Raw genomic sequence first — 27,509 nt, forward strand, 5'->3', positions numbered from 1 at the left:
AAGAGGGAACAAATGAAAAAGCAGCAAAGATCTAAAAAAATAAAGAGATTTTAATATCCTACAAGAATCCTGGAGAAGTATGAAGGCTGTCTTACTGTATGCACACTTATTAACCATGCTAATCACTACAAAACTACTAGCAAAAAAGTGCCCAATCTCAATTCCCTAATGTTTTTTGTCTTTAAATTAAAATAGTAACACCTTGTTGCTCTCACACACAGTGTGATGTCGCATTTGCATCTAATATAAATAATGATATCTCGCGACAGGAAGGCTAGGAAGAAATATTCTGAAGTCTGTTAGTTATGGTTTTAAAAAGAAATCAGAATCAGCTAAAATCTGTATTGGTGGGTCAAAGCTCTACAATCTGCCTCAAAATTCTGATGGATGTACAGGTCCTTCTCAAAATATTAGCATATTGTGATAAAGTTCATTATTTTCCATAATGTAATGATGAAAATTAACATTCATATATTTTAGATTCATTGCACACTAACTGAAATATTTCAAGTCTTTTATTGTTTTAATATGGATGATTTTGGCATACAGCTCATGAAAACCCAAAATTCCTATCTCACAAAATTAGCATATCATTAAAAGGGTCTCTAAACGAGCTATGAACCTAATCATCTGAATCAACAAGTTAACTCTAAACACCTACAAAAGATTCCTGAGGCCTTTAAAACTCCCAGCCTGGTTCATCACTCAAAACCCCAATCATGGGTAAGACTGCCGACCTGACTGCTGTCCAGAAGGCCACTATTGACACCCTCAAGCAAGAGGGTAAGACACAGAAAGAAATTTCTGAACGAATAGGCTGTTCCCAGAGTGCTGTATCAAGGCACCTCAGTGGGAAGTCTGTGGGAGGGAAAAAGTGTGGCAGAAAACGCTGCACAACGAGAAGAGGTGACCGGACCCTGAGGAAGATTGTGGAGAAGGGCCGATTCCAGACCTTGGGGGACCTGCGGAAGCAGTGGACTGAGTCTGGAGTAGAAACATCCAGAGCCACCGTGCACAGGCGTGTGCAGGAAATGGGCTACAGGTGCCGCATTCCCCAGGTCAAGCCAGTTTTGAACCAGAAACAGCGGCAGAAGCGCCTGACCTGGGCTACAGAGAGGCAGCACTGGACTGTTGCTCAGTGGTCCAAAGTACTTTTTTCGGATGAAAGCAAATTCTGCATGTCATTCGGAAATCAAGGTGCCAGAGTCTGGAGGAAGACTGGGGAGAAGGAAATGCCAAAATGCCAGAAGTCCAGTGTCAAGTACCCACAGTCAGTGATGGTCTGGGGTGCCTTGTCAGCTGCTGGTGTTGGTCCACTGTGTTTTATCAAGGGCAGGGTCAATGCAGCTAGCTATCAGGAGATTTTGGAGCACTTCATGCTTCCATCTGCTGAAAAGCTTTATGGAGATGAAGATTTCATTTTTCAGCACGACCTGGCACCTGCTCACAGTGCCACAACCACTGGTAAATGGTTTACTGACCATGGTATCACTGTGCTCAATTGGCCTGCCAACTCTCCTGACCTGAACCCCATAGAGAATCTGTGGGATATTGTGAAGAGAACGTTGAGAGACTCAAGACCCAACACTCTGGATGAGCTAAAGGCCGCTATCGAAGCATCCTGAGCCTCCATAAGACCTCAGCAGTGCCACAGGCTGATTGCCTCCATGCCACGCCGCATTGAAGCAGTCATTTCTGCCAAAGGATTCCCGACCAAGTATTGAGTGCATAACTGTACATGATTATTTGAAGGTTGACGTTTTTTGTATTAAAAACACTTTTCTTTTATAGGTCGGATGAAATATGCTAATTTTGTGAGATAGAAATTTTGGGTTTTCATGAGCTGTATGCCACAATCATCCGTATTAAGACAATAAAAGACCTGAAATATTTCAGTTAGTGTGCAATGAATCTAAAATATATGAATATTAAATTTTCATCATTACATTATGGAAAATAATGAACTTTATCACAATATGCTAATATTTTGAGAAGGACCTGTATATTTAAAATTTTTGTTTGCCTGTTTCAATAAATCACTGAGTATGTTTCCAATTTTTTCAAAGACATCTAACAGTTGTCTACATCCACTTATTTCTACCCAGGGTACTGGAGGCTGGTGCCTATCTCCAGCAGGCAGTGGGTGAGAGGTGGGACACACCTTGGACAGGTCATCAGTCCACACATGTTCACCCAAACACTAACGCCTAACAGCAAATTAGGAACTTCCAATTGCAGTAACATGCATATTTTCTGAGATGTGAGAGGAAACCAGACAAAACCCTCCCATGCACAGTAGAACATATAAACTACAGACAGAAGGGCCCATCAAGCTGAAGATTTCAGCAGGATACTGATCGTCATGACAGTTTTTGTTAACGTAGGTTGTTATTGAGGAAAATGTTAGAGGAACCATACTGACTGATCAATAAATATTTGTCCATAAACTCTACCATCGGCAGGAAAAAGTAGTAAGTACATCACATGGTTGTACCCTGAAAGCACATTATAATGTCATTTTTTCATAGGTTTTAAAATGTGACTCGCACTGCTGTTTGCTTGGGAACAATTTCCTCTCGACACACTTTCACACATGACTCAAGGCTGCTGGATCACTGAAGCACTAGCTGTTTGCACAAGAGCGTGCATACCTGTGTGAAGCAGTGCCAGGTGTAGGTCTGTGTACTGACATGCCTCAGAGGCAGAGCAAACACAATCACAGTTTCTCTTTTTTTTCCTTTATTTCCTACTTCCTTCCCAAACAGCCTGTTTTAGGGCTAGGTGCCAATGAAAATGGACCATGCAGGAAACAGGCCAACTGTCTGAGGCTCTCAGCCTGAGACAAATTGAAAGAAAGCAAAGGAAGGTCAAATTTTCTAACCATGGATAAAATAATAATTCATTCATCTGAAAAGGGTTTGGATGAAATTCAGCTTCCAGCTCTTGTCGTCTTGTTGTAACAAAGCCAAAATAAATTCAACCAAACACTTCACATGCATTCAAGCTGTGTTCTCTTAGTTTCTTGTGAGAAAACACTTTGAATCAGCCTGGAATTAAAATCAGAGAGAGCCGGAAACAGCACTCAAATAAATCTTTGGCTTTGAGACCCATCTCCTCGGAGATGAGGGCGACCCTGCTGACACCGGATGGAGAGATGGAGGGAGGAAGAGAGGCTGTGAAGGTAGGTGGCTGGTTGGGTGACATCTCCGGGCTTTCCTTCCAAGGTGCTAAGCAGTTTAAGCCTGACTCTGCACTTGTACTCATCATGCTGATTTTTGACAGTGCAGATGCATGCAAACATGAAACTGAGAGACATCTTAAATCTTAACAGAATGTATCTAAATTTAGGCAACAGTTTCAGTCAGTAATGGTTCACACTGCATTTCAGAATGATTATGGTAAAAGCACTGCAACTTTCCAGTCCTGTTAGAAAGAAAATGTAATTAGCAGGCATTTACAGGACACCTGAGCTTTGCTTATGCTGAAAATGGCACTATGCTGTGTTCTCTTCAGCTCAACTCGCATGTTTTCTTTAGGATCTAGCTCTTAGGACTGGGAAGGCTGTGGAAGAAGGTGAATGAAGAACGTGACTTTGTGTCTGCTGAACCATATCTGTGTTGATTTAACCATAGGTTTTGGATCATTTACTACTAAAAGACACATTGACAACATATTTAATTTACGTGTAGATTCCACCAGGTTTTATTTAAATCTCCTGCTATTTCAAAGAGTTCATAAAACCATGCAATATGACAAAGTCCCCAGTACTTTTATGAGGAGAAACAAAACATCTCATATTCTCAATCGTACATAACAGAGAGACGAGTCTCAGTCAAACATTCATCCTTTGTTAAATATCATTTTTTTAGATTTTACTCTCATCTGACCAAAGCACAAACAGCGTCAGTTAAAGTCTCAGAAAACTTTAGCAAACTACATGTTTACATTTGTGATAGTAGGACAGAAAAGGCTTTTGCATGCCTCCCAAACAACAATCTGGCATGTAGACGGTGTCTAATGGTTGCCAAGGAAACTTGCTGGGCCCAAGATACCACTCTATGGTGCAGTTTTAAATTTCACACTCCTAAAAACCCATATAATACATAATAAATAAATTCTTCAGTTACATTTATTTTAAATGGATTTCTAGGGAACCAACAAGTGTGCCACTAGTAATTTTATTAAAAACAATTATTTGTTCAGCTTTTTTTTTTACCAACAGCACATTTCAAACAGTAATACAATAAAATACATTCTTACAATACATTCTTAAAAGTTCTCAAATTAAAGGTTGGGAAAACAATCTGTGTGAGATTTTCTTTACAAGGATGCAAACAAATTTGTTAGTTTGTATAAATCCTGAACAATGAGAAAACACTGCACTACATGAGGCATCAACAATGCCAATGTGCAGTCACTGATCGTGTTCCAAGTAAAGGATTTGTCACTTAAAATGAAAAGAGAAAATTGGTCTCAGGCAGATCTGAAGCACATCTGATTAAAAATCCTGCTAAAACCTTGACGGAAAGCAGGAGTCAGTTTCCATGGCAGCGCACACATTTGCAGAATATGAAGCAGGTCACCTTTTTTCCACAGGTGTTAGATAATAATTTAAAAAGGTGGCAATTTAAGAACAACCTTTGCCTTCTTTTAGATATTGTTTTTTTTTTCCATCGTTGTTTAATAAGACAAAGCAAAGGAGAGAGTGGCACAGTTCTAGCACTGAGCCTGAAGACAAAATATCTGGATGTCAGTTTAAAGCAGGAGAGGCTCCTCTTTACGCAATACACTCTCTGGTAAGGATAAACTGCAGCAGAGACTCAATGTTCTGACTGATGTGGTGCTGAATAATAAGCAGACAAGGATCATACGTCCTGTTTCACACTAAAAACATGTACATCATTCCTGTAGTCTGCTGATGAAAAGGTCATCTGAGGACTGCTGTTGAAGGAATTTAATCGAAAAACCTCCCTGATCTTTGAGTTTAGGAATTCTGAAGAGCTGCAGGCTTAAAAAGTAAAACATGTCTGTGACTATTATCGTGAATTAATATTAATAATTAATTATACTATACATGTATGACTGTGTTTGTATGTGTCAAAGACTGATAGTTCAGCATTCCTAATAAATTGTAATTGCATTTTAATCTGTATTGCTGAATCTGTTTAATTTTCCTTCTAACATAAAAAAAACAAAACAAAATGGAACCAAAACAAGGCACATGCAATGCTTACAATACGTTCAGACCATCCCAACCCAGAAAATTATTTCAAAGATCCAAACCTGGCGCCCGGTGCCCTTGGAGGCCTGCAGGCTGCAGCGTCCCAGGCTACCGTTCGGCGTGGTGCCACAGCTACTGATGATCTGCAGCTGTTTCTCGGCACGGTCGGCTCGGTCCAGAAGCTCCTCGATGAACTGCTGCAGGCGCACCTTGGCATTGGCTTCCCGTGCTGCCGTCTCCTGAAGGAACTGGTCGATCTGGGCAACCTCCCTGCAGACACGGGAGGAATGAGGCAGTTCTATGAGGACAGTCTTTAAACCAGAAGCAACAGCCTGATCTGATTTCCCAATGGGACAGGAGTGTTAAGGGACACGCTGCTGACCTGGTAAATCCCACATACACAAGGTGGGTACAATTGGAGCAACAACAATTTGACTTTTTGGCAACATTCCTTGTATTCTAAATTCATGTAACTAAATTTTCATTTATACATTTTAACTTCTTTTCCTAAGTGAACTGATGATCTTTACTTTGCTTGTTTGCCATAGCTTTTTGCTTAGTTGCATTAATGTATCCCGGTGCATTTCCTTTCCCAACTATCAGCACAGAAGACCTCCAGAAGGGAATTCTTTAGAGAAAGTTAAAGGAGTAATTAAAAATGTTCCAGGCAATACTGGAGAAATACAAAATGGGTCAGAAATCTGTTTGTTAGTATTTTGGTCTTTAGTTTGGATTGTTTATGTCCAGCCAATGTCCAACAGTCGCTGCAACAAACGATCATACATCCCAGACTCCGCTCCTCAACAGGAGCAACACAAAATGAATTTTTCTGAAATGGGCACATGTCAAGATAAAAATAGTTTGTGTCTGGCACTGTTAACTTTACTCATCTTCAGGCAAAGATTACAAAAATTGTGAATCCTGAATTAGTCAAGGTGGCTGACTGCCAGGCTGATGTGAAAGCTGCATGAAAAAGCAACGAATCAGCAAATATGTTTTGGGAGTTTTTCCGACAACAGTGTAGCCATTGATTTTTAGAACATACAGATTCATATTATTTAGTCTATTAAAAGTACATTTATTTTTAACTGGTCAATTAAAAAAATATATTTAATTGATTTCACACAGGGTGATATATATTTCAGTTGTATACTTCCGGTAATTTTGGGGGTTATAGCTTACAGCTATAATACAGAAAATTTTAACATTACATGATACCAATTAAAAAAAATCCTATCTTTAATCTCCCATCTTTAATAGAGAAATGTTACGTTATGGCCAACATGATGATGGGGAAGATTGCTACCACGAAAGGTCATTGTTAAATCAGCTGTACATCAACAGATTGATGTATCTAAGCGTATTTACAGAAAATTAGGTGAAAGAAAAGTGTGAAAAAATTGCAAAGTATGCATGCTAATAACAACTGATTTAAACTAAGTTTTAGACCAGGGTGCTTTATCAACAAATGCCTGTTCTTAAATGACTCAGATTTATATGAGGGACAAAGAAAATTCTGATTAGGAAAGTTTGCAAGATTCAAATCAGAGAAATAAACCTGAGTGACTCTTCAAATTCAAATTGGTCAGTCAGAGAGCCAGTCACACAAACAACTTTAAAATCCAATGTGGTTTATCATAACATTCATTTGTACTTCTTTCAGTTTGCATCTTCTAAAATAAGTCTCAAACAGAGCACAGTCCAGATCCTAATTGTTAACATGCTGTCATAACATATGAATTTGGGCTGCTTAAATTTATCATTATCACTGTACAAAATATGTATATCATGAAGAATTAACTGAACTGAATTAAATGTCAGCTAATTATTCAGGTACCAAGCATTCAAGCTCTGGCTGTAATATATTTGGTGAGGTTGGTCAAAGTTGGTCGTCAGTTCATTAAGAAAGCACAACTAAGTTGATTAAGTGGCAAAATAGCAGACATCAACCAGAAGCAACATCTTCAATAAAACCTCATTGTTGAAATAGAAATAATGATTTTTTTTCTTTCCAGTGGATGGATAGACTACATATTATCTGGGATCTATGACTGCTATGAACCAAAAACCCATTTTAATTATTTGTTTCTTTTTATCGCAAGTCAAAATGTTATTTGCCAGGTTCACCAATATTATTGCATAGTGAAGTTTTCCTAATGTCTTGCAGGCATAATATAAATGCACATAAACAGGTTGTTTTTCCAACCTGCAACTGTACTGCAGTACATATAATGTACTTTTCACATTTGAGGTTGAATTCAGAGGTGAATGGAACACAACTGTTTAGCACTGTCAAGATACTTCATTTTTTGTTATTTATTAATTCAAGTATAAGAATGAGGAAAAATGACTTACCCCATTTATGAAAACCTATGAAAGCAGCCTAAACCATTATCTGGAGTCTTGGAAGAATAATCATTATATATGTGTTTTTGTATGTAACCTGTAAGTGAAACCATTTTGTTATTTGGCATCAGCATAGTCATGCAGCTTGCCTTCATCAATTATTCAGCTGTATCAGAAATTTGCTTCACATGAGGATAACCAACAGGAGTTTTTCCTTCTCTTACAGTTAAAAAAGGATAAAATGCCTGGCAGACACCATATCTTATCATATCTCAGACACCATACCTTTAACTGCGCAAAACAGCTATCTTAACTGATCAAACTGTAGTCCATTTATTTCTGGTTAACTTTATTAAGGTAAATATTATATTCAGGAAGGAAGAAAATAAAAATACATATTTTATTTTTACATCCCTAAGCAAGGAGGGGTATGTAAGAAAGCAGAAGCTGAGAGACAGTGGATTGTGTCCGGTAAAGGCAAAGAACACAATGACTGGAAAGAAGAAAGCAACATACTGCAGGGGCTGAAACAATAGATGAAAATCTGCAGCCATGTGGAAGCAAACACTGGAGGTTTGTTAGAGAAGGGGAGGAAATGATGGGAGGTACATTCTTCCTCTTTTCAGTCTTTTAGACATCTGTATGAACACTTAAAGCTCTGACTTATACAGAGCTCTTAAATACACATAAAGATGCATGTTCACAGATTCTTATACACCTGTAACACTGCTGTAAGTCTGCCTTGTGTTTCATTGAGGTCAGATGATTTGTGGCTTTAGGTAAATTATGCTCCAGCAAACCCTTTATAGACATCTGACTCTTGTTACATTTTGTGATCTCCAGCTAAATGAGTCTGCCACACCTGTTTTGGACACATGAAAAAATGTTCTGGCATGAACGTTGCAACTCAGAGATGCCATCAACATTGCATGGCACAAAGGCACCACTGCCACTCAAACGTCCCTGCAGTAACTTGGTAATAACAGATGTTAATAACCTTCAAGTTACGCTATGCAGACGCTCTGTCTGCACTGTTAAAGATTCATTCAGCTCAGAATGCTGATTGCTTAAAGTGTTTCCAACTCATGACAGTCTGACCTACTTTCTAATTAATTCAGCAAATATTGACTTTACCACCTGGGGGCAGTCATAGATTGTATAAAGAAACTGGAACGTTCAGCCCGAGGTGGTCAGATGATAGGCAAGATAAAAATGGGGTGGGGACACTGTGGCAAAATGTGACTGTGTCTTTATTCTGTAGCTCACTAGAAATTTTACACCACTCATGCCAGTACACATAGGCACTGTACAAAACAGGAAGGCATCCAAAGTGATACATATTTCATAGACAGGACATAATGTTTTACAGAATGTGCCACTTTTCCTTCACGTTTGAAAAACGTGTTTTCAGATAAGCCATCAGAGGTGGTAAGTTAAGGAACATGTGACAGTTTAGAAGTACAGACCATCTTTGTGGGTAGCAAGTGGGTTCCTGGTTTGGTGAAAGTTTCTGAACAACATCTGACCCAATTCTTATGATCTTCACAAGACTCCAGAAATGCTGTCAGAGTAATTCAAATTCAGAATTTATTTACAACAAGCCTTGTATCACATAATGCTGTGGACTTTGTAAGAGGATAACTTAAACCTGTATAAGGCTAGCTAAAGCTAGTTCCCTCATTTGTGTTAAATCCACTTGAACCAAATGTGTTCCAGTTCCTCTTGAAAAGATAAAAACAACTTTCTTTTTCAAGGATAAAAAAATCAACTTCTTTTTTGCTATCATTCTTGTTTAATATAGACCTGATAAGCCAGAAGCATAAACCCTCAGGTTCATTTTCATCTTCTGAAACACATAAACATCTTTGAAGACCTTGAATGAAGCCATATTTCCCACATGGAGGAGGACAGGGTGCGATGGTGGTACAGGGGTAAAATGTGCAACCCATTTATAGAGGCTTCAGTTTTCGGCGAGGACTGTGACCTGGTTCAACCCCTGGTCCAGGCACATTTGCTGCATGTCTTCCCCTCTCTTCACCCCTTTCCTGTCTGTTTGCTAAATGGAAATAAAGGCCACTAGTGCCAAGAGATATCTTTAAAAAAAAAGAGGCTTCCTTTGCTTTACCAAACAATAACTGCTGGGTTGTTGGTCGTTTTGATCCCTGTATGGAATACTATTGTTTTTGATTAATTTTTTTTTTTGTCTTGTGTCATACTGTCAACTAACAGCATGTATCACTCAAACTTAAAGAAATGTAAATGGAGAAGGTGTGTGAGAAATATGGGCTAAACGATGATGAAAGGACGAGGCAAGGAGATGATGGATGCAGGATGCATTGAGCTATAACACGTCTTTCTAAGAAATCACTAATGTAGCTCTTTAGAGTGATTAGTTTGAAAAAGAAAAGTTCATTCTATGTTGATGAATTTAAGCCAAGAATGTTTTTTATTTATCAGTTATGGAGAACAAATCACAAATTGCTGACAGTGTGATTTATAACAGCAGGGTGATGTATAGAGCCTTTCAAATACATAAAAAAAGCTGTTATGTGTGTGAGAAATATGAGTTAACTCGTTGATTCAGATGATTAGGTTCATAGCTCGTTTAGAGACCCTTTTAATGATATGATAATTTTGTGAGATAGGAATTTTGGGTTTTCATGAGCTGTATGCCAAAATCATCCGTATTAAGACAATAAAAGACCTGATATATTTAGTTAGTGTGCAATGAATCTAAAATATATGAATATTAAATTTTCATCATGACATTATGGAAAATAATGAACTTTATCACAATATGCTAATATTTTGAGAAGGACCTGTATGCAATTAATTCACACAATTTCTTAAAATACAAGAATTTATTAACAAAAATAAGTCAACTCAAAGTCAAACATATTTCAATCAACAAACTCTTTACTATGCTAAAACAATTCAACTGAACTACCAAGCAGAATTAAAGAATAACGAAGACTAATGGGTTATGTACAATATAAAGTTCAAGTTGATTAAAGATGATTGAAAATCATGACCAAAAGAGTGATGGAACATTACCATGCAATGTTTATGCTTGAGAACCAAGGATTATCTTGAAGAATCTGGTAGTGAAGTTAAGTTAGTCTTGGAACTAACTTAAGCAATAATCAGCAAACGTTTAGACAACCATTCACAATGCAAGATCAGATAAAATATTATTTTAATAAAATAATGTTTTAAATAATGATCTGCTGAATAAAACCAACCTTCTGGATGACCATTCCTCAGCAGTGTCTAATTAGCTGCTTTTATTTATTGACATAATATTTGAAGAAATATTATTAAGGGAGTATTTTGGAAAAGAGCCAAATCTTTCTGGAGAAATGGGCTTAATGGTGTTTACTTAGTTATCAAATCTAGTAAATGATGTTCAGGGACTATTATTCACTAGCTTAAAAACTAACAACCTTTCTGTTAAATACTCTTTAGTAGCAAGTACGTGTTCTTACTGGTTAGCAGTTGAGCTAACAAAAGAAGCTAATAGCTTAGCCCCACAATCAAACACATACCTTTAAAATACCAGGGTTAATAAAAGGGTTAAAATGCATAAGCGCGGACGGCGCGTTATGATCAATGTTCTGTTTAAAATCACCCTTTAAATAAAGTTTGTCTTAACTTTAAAAACATACAAAGAACACAAACAGGGCACGTGTGCTGCAGATAGCCTGCTAGCACTAAAAAAGCAGAGTTTCACACAAACAAACCAAACTTCATAAAATGACAAAAGTTCAGATCATTTCATCCTAAATCTGTCTCTGCCCAAAACACTTAACCTCATGAACCGTGGTGAGGAAACGTCCAAAAGATGATGAAGTTTGAAGAAGGTATCCGCAGTGAACAAAGGGTTAGCTTCCCACCAACCTCCTCAGCTTCTCCCGATCAGAAGGTGCGTACGTTCTGTGAACAAAAGGGTTAGCTACCCGCTAACCTCCAGCTGTGGCTGAAGAACGGCTCGTTGTCTGCCAACGCCACTGCACGGTGATGGGGTCTCTGTTGTCTTCCTTCTAGACTGGGAGACCACTCCGCTTGGCTTCATAGAGACCGCGCGTCTCTGTAGGGAACCTCTCTGGGACAATTTGCTTCACAGGCCTCAGAGGAAAAAGTAACCAACTCTTACACCTTAATTTCCCCGTTCATGAATGAAAATACCAGATACACAGACAGTATTTCATTCGTACTTATCTTTGCATATGATCGATGATCGTATGACATCCTTGGATCCAGTTTGAAGAGTTTATGTCTGTTTGCCAGCAAAGAGACATCAGTGCGCTTGTCTCCCCTATCCCGTTGATCACCGGTGGAAGAGGGCGGATGTAGCAACAGCTGTGCTTTTATTCGGGTAGTGGCGTCACAGAAAGTCCGCAGTTATCCCGTTACCTGGCTGTGCCAGAAAAAGGTTAATGCACTTTATTTTGAAAGTTCCAGAAAAGTCCGTACCGGAGTTTAATGTTGAAATCCATGGCTGTGGGTCCCAACAGCAGGATTGACTAGGAACATTACTCATGAAATGTATGCTGGACATCCCCCATATTTCATAGCAATAATAGGGGATAAACTCAGTTTAGTGATCCTGTTGTTGGCTGAAGTGTTTTTATATTTATAATAAAATATACCTCACTGTCTTTCTCTGCTCTGGAGATATTCTGTTCATTATAGTTTCGCAATATAAAAATCCCACATTTCTAGTCAATGTCTGTCATGCAAAAAAACAGTTCAAGCAATTAGCATTAGCTCCAGATATGAAGACAAGCGTTTTGTGTCTGGACACCATGTTGGGTCTTTTTTTGAGACTCGTACTCGTTGTCTTCCGCTTCATCCGGGACCGGGTCGCGGGGGTAGCAGACTCAGTAGAGACACCCAGATGTCCCTCTACCCAGACACCTCCTCTAGCTCCTCCGGAGGAAGCCCCAGGCCAGCCGAGAGACATAGTCCCTCCAGCATGTCCTAGGCCGTGTCCTGGGCCTCCTCCTGGCGGGATGTGCCTGGAACAACTCCCGAGGAAGGTGTCCAGGAGGCATCCGGTATAGATGCCCGAGCCACCTCAACTGGCCTCTCAATGTGGAGGAGCAGCGGCTCTACTTCGAGCCCCTCCCGGATGGCCTAGCTCCTCACCCTACCTCTAAGGGAGTGCCCGGCCACCCTATGGAGGAAGCTTATTTCAGCCGCTTGTATCTGGGATCTCGTTCTTTCGGTCATAACACAAAGTTCATGGCCATAGGTGAGGTAGGAACGTAGACCGACCGGTAAATCAAGAGCTTCACTTTTCGGCTCATGTCTCTTCACCACAACGGACCGGCACAGCAACCCCATAACTGCAGCAGCCGCATCGATCCGTCTGTCGATCTCCCGCTCCATTCTTCCCTCACTCGTGAACAAGACCCCGAGATACTTGAGCTCCTCCACTTGAGCCAAGACCTCCCCTCCAACCTGAAGAGGACAAGCCACCCTTTTCCGGTCGAGAACCATGGCCTCAGACTTGGAGGAGCTGATCTTCATCGCAGCCGCTTAACACTTGGCCGCGAACTGCCCTAGTACATGCTGTAGGTCTTGGTGAGAAGGGGCCAGCAGGACCACATCATCTGCAAAAAGAAGAGACGAAATCCACTGGTCCCCAAACCGAACCCCGTCCGGCCCTTGGCTGCGCCTAGAAATCCTGTCCATAAAAGTTATCAACAGTACTGGTGATAAAGGGCAGCCCTGCTGGAGTCCAACATGCACCGGGACCAGGTCCGACTTAGTGCCGGACCAAACTCCTGCTCCGCTTGTGCATAGACTGGATGGCCCCTAATAAAAGGCCCCCCGACTCATACTCCTGGAGCACTCCCCATAGAGCACCACAGGGGACACAGTTGAATACCTTCTCCAGGTCCACAAAACACATGTGGACTGGTTGGGCAAACTCCCATGAACCCTCGAGTACCCTGTAGAGGGTATAGAGCTGGTCCAGTGTTCCACGGGCGGGACGAAAACCACAGTGCTCCTCCTGAAGCCGAGGTTCGACTATTGGCCAGACTCTCCTCTTCAAAACCCCGCGCAGGCCTTAAGGAGGCTGAGGAGTGTGATCCCCCTATAGTTGGAACATAGTTTGTTCAGATGGAACTTAGGTTTTTAATTAAGGTAAATGAAACCTTTCAAATATCTCTGTTTCAACCCAAAACCTCCAGGCGAGCTCATGTGAATCATGTCAATGAGAAATGTTCTTACAATATCAGAGATATGAACAACTTGTCTAAAATGGAAATGGCAGATATTATCCAAAATGTGGGAGAAGGTGACAGCTGGGTTTGAAGAAATATTAGGAAATTAAAGAAATATAAACTGGCCATCAGTCCTCCTCGGTCAGGAGCTCTGTTCAAGGTCTTGGCTCATGGGTCACAAGTAAGTGGATGAATCTACCCATGTCACCTACGGCAAATATGTGGAATTAACAACTAAGCCACTTGGTTATTGGGTCTGGAGTGAAGTTTAAAAGTTGCATTTCAAAATATACCCAATATAAATCCTACTTGGTTTAAAAAGATGACACATCATGTATTCCAACTACTAAGTAAAAGTAAAACCAAACTATTTTGGAGATGATCCTCTAGGCCAATTAACACAAATAATTCAAATTACAGAGTTTTAGGTGGGTTACCCCTGGTTTGTAATATTTTGTTCTTGATTTCTCTAGCTATAAGAACACATTTTTCTAAAAACTCATTGATCTTACTCTTTTTATCATGATTGGCTTGTTAATTTGATTTCACCAAAGGCAAATGGATATTTTTTGTGGAAGCTGCCACAACAGTGGATAAATTAAAATTCAAAAAGGACATCCAGCATCTGCGGATATAGTGTGGTGTTTGAAATGATATCAGTGTAACATACAACACCACACCTCAATACTTTCAACTTTTAAACAGAAACGAAGGACGCATCGACTAAAAGATAAGCTGCAGCATCCTTCCTGCTTTCTTTTCCTTTCTTTTCAAAGAACTCCACAAAACTTGAAGGACACTCATCTTAACTTCTCATTTCTAACCACAGACACAAACGATCCTCTGCTCATAAATCCTTATTTAAATGTAGATTGATATTGACCGAACCATACATTTACTTCACAGCAAAATCTGTAGTGTTGTTTTTTCAGTGTTAATAATTTTGAGTTGGTGGATGTTGATTTTGGAGTTGTTTTAACACTTGTGGCAATCTAAAAACTCTGCAAGCGTTGTCAATCAAATGAGTTAAATGTTAACACCTGTGACTGAGTTAAATTCACTCCAGGTGGAGTTGATCACAACATCCGGTTTGGACGTGCGCGCCTTTTGTCTTTTACAATGAATGATGAAAGAAGAGGACAGGAGACGGCGAAGAACTTATGTGAATTTTTCGGCTTAAACAAGGTAAGAACCGAATATATTTACTTTTACAGGATGGTAATCACTGTTGTGATAACATACCATGGAGTGTGAAGCGACTGAATTGGCGTTGATGCTGGTTGAGGCAAGTGTGGTAGGCCTACATCCAAAACACATTTTATATAACACTATAATTATTATTACATATCCAATTAATACTATAATTACTATTACAAATTAATTTAGTAGAAATTATAAAAATATTGTAGAGAAGCGGAAAACTTTTTTACTATTGCGGTCTAGCTCTCCCGCCTGCATAGAGCGGTTACTGTCCGCATGTTTTACAGGGGGAAAGGGAAAAAAATCGTTGTTGTGTCCCTGAGTAATTCGGGACCCGTAACACAAGCTGTTAATTACATTCATGTTTGAGTGGCAACTTATTTATCTGGCCAAATATCAAGTGTTAAGCTAAAATAAATGTGTTTAAGTGTAGGCCTTACACCTGAGGAAGATTGACTAAAGTTATTTTTATTCAAATGATTGTTTTGTAAAATTTAAAACTGCTTGAAAATAGGATGTTGTTGCGCTGATGTTAAATGAACGAGTCTCAAATAGACCAGTTCCCCTCGTTCATAAAGAGCTGAATCGGGTCGTTCGTTAACGTTACATCACAAGCAGGATGCAGAAATACAGCTAACATCCTGCTACCTGCTCCGTTTTGGAGGTCAGAACACGTTACAATTCCTAAAAGAGATGGTTTGTTCTTTGCTTCAGTGGATCACAATGGGCCCATCTCGGTCTCAGAAATGAATTCCTTGTATTTGATAAAGTTTAACAGCCGCGTTTCTCCACCTTTTCTACAAGGTGCAGTCTAAAGATGTGGCAATGTTGCTCAAGGTGAAGTACCAGAATACCAAGAAGTACATCCGGTTACTGTCAGGCTTCACCTTTTTGGATTTCATCGCGTATCATCGCGTATCATCATGTATCATCATGTATTTAAGAGGGCTAAATACATAAAGTAAAAAAAAAAAAATCAGATATTGGTTGTCACCATCAGTGAAAAGTGAGGAGTAACCTACTTTGATATTCATTAGAACATAATTTAGAATTGGCCAAATCAATCACTTATGGAAAATAAAAAATAAGCTTCTGGCATAAGTCTGATTATGCTATTTCGTTTTTTGACAATAGCTGTGTTTAATAGACTTTAGGGCAACCCTCTTGTGTAACTGTATTCTTTACTCCGTTTTATATTTGATAAAAATGTGTAGTTATTTTTTGTAACCCAATTCTGATCACATGACATCTATTAACTACCTAACACAGACACTGGTGGAAGACATCACTCTTGAGATGCAGGTTGATCCTGGTCCAAGTCCAACAACACAAGAATATGTTTCAGAGGAAGGTATGTCTCATTATAAAATCAGTTGTAATAAATGTTCATGTTATGATTTGGGGTTGTTTGATTTCTGTTTTTTTTCTTATATGTTTCTCACAGTTCTTGATTCATGCTTCTGTTTATTATTATCCTGGTCATGCTTTAGTTTTTGTCTTGTAGTTCATGTTTTGTCAAGTTAGGTATTTGGATCTGGTTATGCTTTAGTTTCATGTTTTTCTAGTTGTATTTCTTTTAGTTTATATCCTTGGATTTCCATTCTGCTCACGACGAACCACCTCTACTGCCTGTGCCAGAGGGGTCCGTGGGTGGACTGCCTATGGCCATAGCTCCAGGGCCCAGCGACTGTATTCGAGGCCTGACTGACAATGCTCCTGAGCTGACTTACTGTGCTCCCGAGCTGACTTGCTGTGCTCCTCAGCCAACTGACTGTGTGAGATTGACTTTGTTGCAGGCCTGACTGACGTTTTGCCTAAGGAACCCGACTCCACGCCTGACTATGGGGCGCCAGACTCCACGCCTGACTATGGGGTGCCAGACAATGAGGCGCCTGACTCTAGGCCTGACTCTAAGCTCCCAGGTTCCTCTACTCGGCGTGGCCGTCCTCCTGACCGAGGGTCCTCTACTCGGCGAGGCCAACTTCCTGACCGAGGGTCCTCTACTCTGCTCGTCCGACCTCCTGACCGACGGTCCTCTACTCTGCTTGGCCGGCCTCCTGACCGACGGTCCTCTACTCTGCTTGGCCGGCCTCCTGATCAATCTCCAGGTCTTCACCGCCGTCGCCGGCTGATCAGACTCCTCCTGAAGTTAGTGACTGCACGGGATGACCTCCTGGTCGCCCGCCTGAACTTTGTGCCCGCACGGGACAGCCTCATGGTTGTCCGCCTGAACTTTGTGCCCGCTCGGGATGGCCTCATGGACGCCCGCCTGAACTTTGTGCCCGCTGGGGATGGTCTCATGGACGCCCACCTGAACTTTGTGTTTTTGTTTCCATTCTGCTCATGCCACGTTTTGTCCTGTCAATCTACTTTATTCGGTTCACCTGCACCTAGCTAATCTGTCTTCTTGCTTCACCTGGTTCACGCTCCATAAATACACACCTGTTCTGTCATTCGTCGCGGAAACATTTTCTGGATCATACTCATGTCTTGTTTTTTGGATCACTGTCTCTGTTCATGTCTGTCCTTTTTGATCATGCCAAGCCTGTTTTGCTAGCCTGCCCATGTCTGTTTTTCCCATCACCCTCAGTAGTAAGTTTTTGTTAATTAAATCATTTAATTCACCGTCATGCTGCCTGCTCGTCTGCATTCAGGGGTCCTTCGCTATATTAACCTTAACAGTTCAGGGTTTTTCTGCTTCACAATTATCAGTTGAGATATCATGTCTCTGCACTGACTACTATAACAAAGTAGATTATCAAAAATTATATTTCAAAGAAAGATCTGTATCTAATTGCAAATACAGTTTGAAAATGTGGGATCAGATTTTATTTTTTTAACCAGTGTCTGGGCCACCACCAAATGCTACATTTTCAGGCATGTCAGTTATGTTTGGTTAATTTTGTTTATTTTAAGACTTCTCTCTTTTAGATCATTCAACATCATCCTCCCTCACAGATACCAACACATCACTTTCTTCAAGTGACAACGACCCCTCTAGTCGAATAGATTATGGAACTCCTATTGGCAGATGCACATCCAGCTCTGAAGTCATACCCAGGCCTACCTAAGAGGTTACTGAGTCATAAACTGCAAAGGAGGTACTCAAGGGAAGCATATGTAATTGACATTGCCATTCATAAAGTGTCATACTGAATGAGTTTCTCAGAGTATTTGTGACATTCAGAATGATTGAGTTCGGCCAATAGCTTTTACTCAATAATGTAAGGCAGATAAGAAACAACACTGTTTCATTACAAATCATATTGCACTTGCATAACCGGTTAAACAATTTTTTTGATTTTATTATTTATTTTTTTGGCCAAAATTGTGGATCCATTTTGTGTGTGAGAAACCCTTCTGAACCACTGATTTTCAACTTTTACTCTTAATCTTATGGTATATTGCTATTAATTGTATCTGGAAAGACTGATTTGTACACTGAAAACTTTATTTTCTCTTACTTAAATAGATGGTAAAAAATGCCTTCCTTTACAAACCTGGGGGTGAGGATGTCATTGAAGTGTACAAGGCAGAAAAGTCACTCACTTACCGCACCAGGAGAAAGCTTGTCAACATAATGGCTAGCCATATGACTGACAGCCATGGGTGAGTGTTAAGTGAATTGTTAGATTGTAAACATATTGAGATTATGAATTTTCAAAATACATTGCATTGAATTAACATAGTAATTGGGGCGTTTTTCAATTGTATGTTTCTGTATTTTAAGAATGTGGTCTTTTTTCAGTTTATATGAGCAGTATCATTAGATAACATCTATTGCAGTTTGATGCAGTATTAACTGATGTGGAATATTATTTCTAAAGGAGGATGCCTTCCTGTAAACATAAGGAGAAGTACGCCCTGGGAATCATAACACTCTTCCCTTCATTAAAGGATCCCTTTTCTCCAAAGGGCAATGTAAGTCTAAAACATAACTTCCAGAAAACACCAATTTTACTGACAGTAATCTTGGGACTTTAGTCAAAAAATTTGATATGACATTCCTACATTCGTATATTTGTAAAAAAAAATAAATAGTTGACACCACCTACTTCCAACAAAATAGTTGAAACTGGAATATGCTAGAAAGTTCAACTCTGCCATAAAGATTGTCATTAGGATGCAAAATGAGTGAAAATGGTCTCTTGCAATTTGAATGAATCTGGTCAATGGAGTACTACACATGAATTAGAAATTGGAAAACCTACTTTATACTGATTATCCTTTTATTAATGCTGTTACCACATTTCTGTAAAACCATTTAAGACTTTTGTAATGTTTTATAAATATCTTAACAGAAGCACTTCTATGATGCAGAGAATGGCACTGGATATTTATCATGGCGCCTTAAGACTATGTACAGAAATGCTGTAAAAAGACCAACCAAGATGGCTACAGCGGCTCAAGCACAAGGACCAAAGTGCTGAAGATTGGCAGCCACTTTGCCTGAGCAGCTTGATGGAGATGCATGCAGGGACGCCATATAATTTCTCATTCACTCTCAGGATGAGGGAAGTGTGTTTCAGAAGATGACCTTTCAATATCGCCAAGACCTTGTGCATGACCCACAGAGAACCACAGATGTCTTTAAAACATTTCCACGTTTTTTAGATGTCAAAGGGCTGGTGAGTTGACCTTTTCATTCATATGCACTCCATTGTTTTGTTGCTTGAATGTACACTACTCTGACCTCTTGGAATTTTGTGTATTTATATGCTTATGATCAACAGCTGAATCAAGACTTCCTTCTGCTGTTTGGAGTTGAAACAGCCTCAGAGATGCTTGAAAAGTGGGACACAACATTCAGGTCCAAGGTTATCAATGACTCAGTCAATTGAGCTATGCCGACTTCTAAAAGCTGCTGAGAAACTGACAGAGAATGATGACACCAGTAAGCTAATCAACATGATTTTTTAAAATAATTTTTTATGACGATAATGGCTTGTTTCACCTCATTTTCCTCCCGATAGCCTGGGACAGTGACATGGCTTCTCTGCTGCTACTCCTCCATCTCCTGCCACCCACAGCTGGACGGAAGAGCAAGATAAGCCCCAGTGATGCAGTGGACAAAATGTTGCACTTTCACAAGGTATGCTGGTCTTATTTATATCCAATTAGCCAGTACTTTTATATTTATAAACTCAATTTAAAATTACTTGGAAAGGCATAGGCAAACAAAGGACTGAACATCTTCATGTTGGCTACAATTCCAACAAGTCTTCAACAGCGAGGACTTCTTTGACTGACACACGCAAACAGTTTGCCAGAAAACATCTAAACTTTTCTGGTGTACAGACCTAAGTGGCCAGTTAAACTTCAGTGCAAGGTGTTATCTTTCTGTTTTCAGTCATGCTGAAGCTTGGATGAACACCTTCGAAGAAGAGATGGTAGACAACCATATATCCTTGCTGTTGGTCGAACCAGGAACATGATTGATACTTTCTACAGTGTTGTGGATAAACAGCTCAACCCCTGCCAAGCCACAAGCTCGTTGGGTGCATTTGATGAACTGTTTAAATCCCACTACGTGTTCAATCTGTCGTACGATGAGTACCTGGGCCAGCTCTTCACCTTCATGCAAACCAGTCTACAATATCGATGTAGCAACAACAAATGAGTCTCCCAAAGTTCGTGAGTTTCGTACTAAAGTCTTCAACTAAAGTACTTAAAGTAGTGTTTCATTTGTGAAGCTTTGCATGTTCCTTGCCAGGCCTTGATCTCTCATTTAAGACTTGACAACAGTTTTTATCCTAGCACCAGGTTTAAGGCTGGTCTTGTGCACAAGATCGTTGTAGGCATCAGTTTTCAACCTATTCAGGTTTCAAAAAACATTTAATTAGTTCTCATGAGAAGGTTTCTTCTAATGATGGAGATGCAGCAAGGCCAGGGTCATTTTAAACTAATTTCCACATGCTCCAAGATACTTCATAGGTTGCTGGAACAAGTGTCATGTAGAACACAGAGTCTGACTTTTTTAAGGACAATGGATCAGGCAAAAGAAACAAAGAAAAGACAGGAAATATTTGTGCTTCAATTATTGCTAAACTACAGGGAAGTGACATAGCAAATAGTGTTGTTTCATCAGTTGTTGGTGATTTGGAAGATCTTGGTACTGAACTGCACTCTCAGGTTAAGCAGCATGGACTGTCTGCTGTGCCTAAAGATAATCCTGTACGAGCTACATTAGAAACAGATCTGCAGACTTTTGAAAACCCATTCATTAACTTCAGTACTGAAAGTAAAAGGCTGAATTATTTCAACAAAAAATGGGGTGTTGTGGAACCAGTCGAAAGATTTCTAGGAATTCGATTTGATACAAGGCGAAATAAACAAACAGGAACTTATGATCAAGTCCCAGTGAACAATACATTTGTTTACATACCAATTTTGGAAACTATAAAATTCATGTGCCAAAACACTGATATTCGTAATCTGCTTGGGGAAACTTGTACATCAAGACCAGACAGATATGAAGACTTTTGTGATAGAAGTTATTCTAAGACACATCCATTTTTCTCTAAACACCAGAATTCTTTACAAATCCAGTTGTTCTATGATGACTTTGACTGCTAACCCACTGGTTTCAAAACGCGGTGTTCACAAAATAGGTGCTTTGTATTTTGTCCTCAGAAATCTGCCACCAAAGTTCAACTCTGCTTTGATGAATATTCATTTGGTTGCCTTGTTTGAAGATTTAAAAAAAAATATGGCTTTGATCCTATTTTAGAGCCACTGATTAATGACAAAAACTCTTGAGAGTTGTGGACTTGATTTGCTATTTTCTGCAGAAAAAGTCCTTGGCACTATATGTCAGGTAACTGGGGACAACTTAGGGATGCACACAATTCTAGGATTTACAGAATCTTTCAGTGGACGCTATTTGTGTCGTTTATGCTTATAGAAAAAGATGATGCCCAGAATGTTTACAATGAGGATGACCCCAAAATAATCTTGCGTTGAAAGGAACTTTTTGAAATGCTCTGCAATGAGTTGCTGTCAGACACATAAGTTATCTGTATTTGGTTTAAAAAAGAACTCGACTCTTAACAACCTGCAGTTCTTTCATGTTTGTCATAATTTTTCTTTGGACATTATGCATGACATTCTTGAAGGTGTGGGTCAGTATGAGCTGAAATTACTGTTGGTATATCTCTCAGAAAATGTTTTGTCGAAACTTGATCTGTTGTCTAGAATTCATGCCTTTGACTATGGATATGTGGAGCGTAAAAATCGACCTACAAGGATTAACTTGGACAATAGTGGCACTAATATAGGGCTCAATTCTATTCAGACTCTTTGTCTTGTAAGAAACATTCATCTACTTTTTGGTGACATTGTGCCAGAAGGAAACCAAAACTGGTTTTTGCTGCTGCTTTTATTGCAGATAATGAACATTATTTTTTCTCCATCTGTAATATTTGGCATGACTGTGCTTCTTAAGCATTTGATAATGATACATCATGAGTTGTTCAAAGAGCTGTATCCCAATAAAAACCTGATCCCGAAACATCACTTCATGATACACTATCCATCTTGTATCTGAAAAAAAAAAAAAGGTTTTTTTTTTTTTTTTTTTTTTTTTACTTGCCCACTGTTGCTGGCCAACACACTTGAACTTATTATGTAACTGTACAGAGTGTGTTGAGTATATTCTGTAACCTTGCAGGTGACTACAGTAATTTTCAGATTTAGTGACCTTTGTTAGGCTAGCACACAGAATGCACTCTTCACTAACACATTAGTGAAAGGTAATGACACCCTTTTTGTGTCAAAATACACTTCAGTGTGTCATAAAATAACACGATGTATGATCGTTTTTCTTAACACACACAGTGAAAAAGAATAACACAATTTTGAGTTAAACATGCACTTATGTGGTGTCATAAAACAACACAAGCGTTTCAAATGTTTAACACTATTATGGAGTTAAAATATTAACACTTTTCGAAGTGTAATTTTAACTCAGAATCCGTGAGAATTATATAAACTTGGAAAAAGTGTTACATTTAACACTGTGAGTTGAATTAACACTCCCGATTTTGCTGTGTTCAGTCTGAGTTATCTATCAGAGACGGTCATAAGTCTCTTTATCTCGACACAGGAAACCCGCCTGTACTGTCGGCATAGCAAATATTTGCTATTCACAGAGCATAATTCTCTCAATGCTGTCATGACTGCGGCTCTATTGTGCAGTCCAGATTCAGTTATGTAACTGCATATACACAGGCTGATTAAATGAGGTCTGTTGCAACGTAACACTAATAATCTGTCACAAATGATTGATAACTGACATTCTTGATAATCTAAACCTTTCTAAATATTCCCACATATTCCTGAAATCGGTGAGGACCTCTACAAAGCAAATTTTTCAGTCATCCAAACTACTTTGCAGTTTATATTGTTGCTCAGTGAAATAAAGGTTCTGTTTCTGACTGTTACAGTTCAATTCCTCTTGACCTTTTGAAATTTTTTACGTTACCATACAAAACCTCAATTTGTTTCATTGGGATTTTAGGTGAAACACAAAACAGAACCACAAGTCTCTTATAATTTTTAACAGGTTTTCTTTCAGGTCTTAGCTATTTTTAGCTATATCCATCGTTCCAACTACAAATCATTACCCTCTCTCTGCTAAAGAAAAGAATACACACAGGGATACCGCCACCACCATGTTTACCTATGGTAATGGTGTGTTCGCAGTTATGCGCAATTCCAGTTTTTTGACACACATTACCTTTTGCATGATACCCACAAAATCGTAATATTGTCTCATCTGACAAGAGCACCTTCCTCCATTTGCTGTGTTCCCTACCTGGCTTGTATAGTTTTCTTTCAAAAATGTCTTCCTTCTTGCCACTTTTCCATAAAGGTCAGATTTGTGGCGTGCACAATCCAGATTTATTGAATAGTGCTCCGTAAGATGTTCAAAGCTTGGGATTTGATTTGATACCTTAACCCTGCTGTAAACTAATTTAATAAACCCATGATTCCTTCCTAGAACAGATATATATGTATATATATATATATATATATACTGAGATTACATTACACACAGACTGACTAAGTTAGGTAGAGGTAATTGACTGCACTGCTTTTATCTATAGGTATAAGGCTAAAGGGGGCAGAATACATATACAGTGCCTTGCGAAAGTACTCGGCCCCCTTGATCTGGTCAACTTCTTGCCACATTTCAGGCTTCAAATATAAAGATATGAAATTCTATTTTTTTTGTGAAGAATCAACAACAAGTGAAACACAATCGTGAAGTGGAATGTAATTTATTGGATGTGTCAAACTTTTTTAACAAATAAAAAACCAAGACCCGGCCGTCCCTCTTAACTTTCATCTCGAACAAGGAGAAGACTGATCAGAGATGCAGCCAAGAGGCCCATGATCACTCTGGATGAATTGCAGAGATCTACGGCTGAGGTGGGAGAGTCTGTCCATAGGACAACAATCAGTCGTACACTGCATAAATCTGGCCTTTATGGAAGAGTGGCAGGAAGAAAGCCATTTCTCAAAGATATCCATAAAAAGTCTCGTTTAAAGTTTGCCACAAGCCACCTGGGAGACACACCAAACATGTGGAAGAAGGTGCTCTGGTCAGATGAAACCAAAATCGAACTGTTTGGCCACAATGCAAAACGATATGTTTGACGTAAAAGCAACACAGCTCATCACCCTGAACACATCATCCCCACTGTCAAACGTGGTGGTGGCAGCATCATGGTTTGGGCCTGCTTTTCATCAGGAGGGACAGGGAAGATGGTCAAAATTGATGGGAAGATGGATGGGGCCAAATACAGGACCATTCTGGAAGAAAACCTGTTGGAGTCTGCAAGAGACCTGAGACTGGGACAGAGATTTATCTTCCAACAAGACAATGATCCAAAACATAAAGCCAAATCTACAATGGAATGGTTCACAAATAAACGCATCCAGGTGTTGGAATGGCCAAGTCAAAGTCCAGACCTGAATCCAATCGAGAATCTGTGGAAAGAGCTGAAGACTGCTGTTCATGAACGCTCTCCATCCAACCTCACTGAGCTCGAGCTGTTTTGCAAGGAAGAATGGGCAAGAATTTCAGTCCCTCGATGTGCAAAACTGATAGAGACAAACCCCAAGCGACTTGTAGCTGTAATTGCAGCAAAGGGTGGCGCTACAAAGTATTAACACAAGGGGGCCGAATAATATTGCACGCCCCACTTTTCAGTTTTTTATTTGTTAAAAAAGTTTGACACATCCAATAAATTTCATTCCACTTCACGATTGTGTCCCACTTGTTGTTGATTCTTCACAAAAAATTATAATTTTATATCTTTATGTTTGAAGCCATAAATGTGGCAAGAGGTTGAAAAGTTCAAGGGGGGCGATTACTTTCGCAAGGCACTGTACATAGCCTAATTTTCAGATTTGTATTTAGTTACAAATCTTAAAAATCATGAATCATTTTCCTTCCATTTATCTATTTATCTATCAGATAAAATCCTAATACTTCTAAGTTAGAGGTTGTAATGTGACAAATGAGAAAAAGTTCAAAAGGCATGAATGCTTTTGCATGGTGCTGTGCCTGGCTCTGTACAAAGCACCAAATACCTTCATGTTCTGAGATGCATTTAGATGCTCCAGATTTCTTATGATCCGCAGGAGGATATTTTATATTTTATACTTTACCAGAGCTGTTTGCAGGAATACATCCACCCATAAAGTTGAGAACTACTGAGGCAACTGTGTGTGCCTAATTTGAATTACTTGTGAAAACAAGACAGTTCTTTAATCTCCTTGGCTATCTGTGCATATGGGTGGACACAATCTTTTTTTTTTTTAACATACAAATAAAAAATAAAAAACCCCAACAAATGTAGCACCACAGAGTTAGAAAAGGGACGTAATAGAAAACTTCTGAATACAATTCTTTGTTAAGGATTCAAGAAAACAGGTTTCACTGGACATAGCTGAAGAATACTTTATATTCTGGGAATACCTTTAAAATATTCAGTCCTGCATAGAATTGTATGAAATAAACTATGAGGAATCTACTAAATTATATTACCAATCTAAAATGAATATCTAACAAACTAAATTACACAATGGTTGTTCTTTTTAAGCTAATTCCAAAGTATAGCACACAAGGAATCTACTAAGGATCTCATAATATGATACTTTTTATTTTTCCTGACTAATACAATATGTCTTAGTTCTCAGAGAACAAACCTTTTTTTGAAGCACACAATTTTCAGAGAAAGATATTTTATTTCTCTATGGAATTATCTCTTAGGGGTGCATTCATATTCTGGTGTATAAGACAAAGACTACATCAGTCACAGGTGATTACTGCTGTCATTCAGAAGATGCAAAAGTGTTTTTTTTTTTGTAAAGTGCCAAGAGAAAAAAGGAGGTAATGATATAATCTAAAGCACTCCACACCAAAGCAATACAAGAATGGCTGCTAATGATGACACACAGGAGCTTGAAGATCCACCTTTGAGTGATTTGGCAGCAGTGGAAAGCAATTGGTGCGTAAATAGCTACTTAATTACATATTCATGCACTTTACAACATCTGATAGAGTCTAACAAATGCTGATAAATATGCAAAAAGGCATTTAAAAATTAGCCCACAAGCACTACCTGGCATTTAAACTGTCACACCAGGAGAGCGATCAATGTTAAACATTTTAAGTTAAACACCTAAGTGTTTTAAGTTATTCTGGATTTTAACAACAGAAGATGTTACGTATCGTGTTTTATTGTGCATGAGTTTGATGCTTTCAAAATAGCCTTTAAAATGTTCAGCTTTGTTTTTATTGTCCATTTTTTGAAAATGTCTTCATTACAAATTGCTTTTGGATGAGTGTAATTCTTGTTACACAAAACACATTGAAATATACCACAGTTTAGAGGAAACAGTTTAAAAAAGACTCAAATAATATTTTATTTGAACTTTTAAATATGACTAAAAAGTCATTTTCAAATGACCTCAAAATTGTGCTGTTTATTGATTCCATAGCATAACAATGCAATAGAATTAATTTAATCCATTTTAGTGACTGGTTTTGCTTGCAAAGGTTTCAATCATTTTCAACATAATTCACAGACAGATAAAAATAAGGCAATTTTCTAAATTCTGAGGGAATGTTTTACGGCTGAAATTAAGTGTTCCAGTATTTTTCATTTGTCCTCAGGCTTTAATTTTTTAATGATTCCAGCTGTTCTTATTTACTCCAGCTGCTACTAAACCAGTTAACAGCCACGCTTGAGCGACCTCTGTCTGTTTTAAGCCAGAGAGTTTTGTTTAATTATGTATTAGAATGACTGTTATAATATAAGGAGTGGTTCTTCATGCATAATTGTTCTGTGAACGAATCTTTCTACAAAGTGAGCTGCATACAGAAAAAGTAATGAACTTTGAGCTGAAATGATCAACCGTTCCTGAAGCATGTTGCCTGCAGGTTGCCTGCTATCCATAATTACCTACAAAGGTTTTAAGAAAACGTTATGAGGTCA

General features: G+C 38.9%; 1 protein-coding gene across 4 annotated transcripts in view; it reads right to left on the bottom strand.

Moving 5' to 3' along the window:
- Positions 1-27,509, bottom strand: part of fbxo41 (F-box protein 41) — an 87,579-nt gene that overhangs the window by 27,257 nt on the left and 32,813 nt on the right. For all 4 annotated transcript variants that reach the window (XR_007038287.1, XR_007038286.1, XM_047365270.1 and 1 more), the window contains exon 4: positions 5,284-5,491. Coding sequence is in view for 2 of the 4 variants with exons in the window: in XM_047365270.1 (XP_047221226.1) it covers positions 5,284-5,491 (208 nt within the window). In the remaining 2 variants the exon portion in view is untranslated. The remainder of the gene's footprint in view (positions 1-5,283; positions 5,492-27,509) is intronic.

Source organism: Girardinichthys multiradiatus, chromosome 5 (genome assembly GCF_021462225.1).
Source record: "Girardinichthys multiradiatus isolate DD_20200921_A chromosome 5, DD_fGirMul_XY1, whole genome shotgun sequence".
Classification (NCBI taxonomy): domain Eukaryota; kingdom Metazoa; phylum Chordata; class Actinopteri; order Cyprinodontiformes; family Goodeidae; genus Girardinichthys; species Girardinichthys multiradiatus.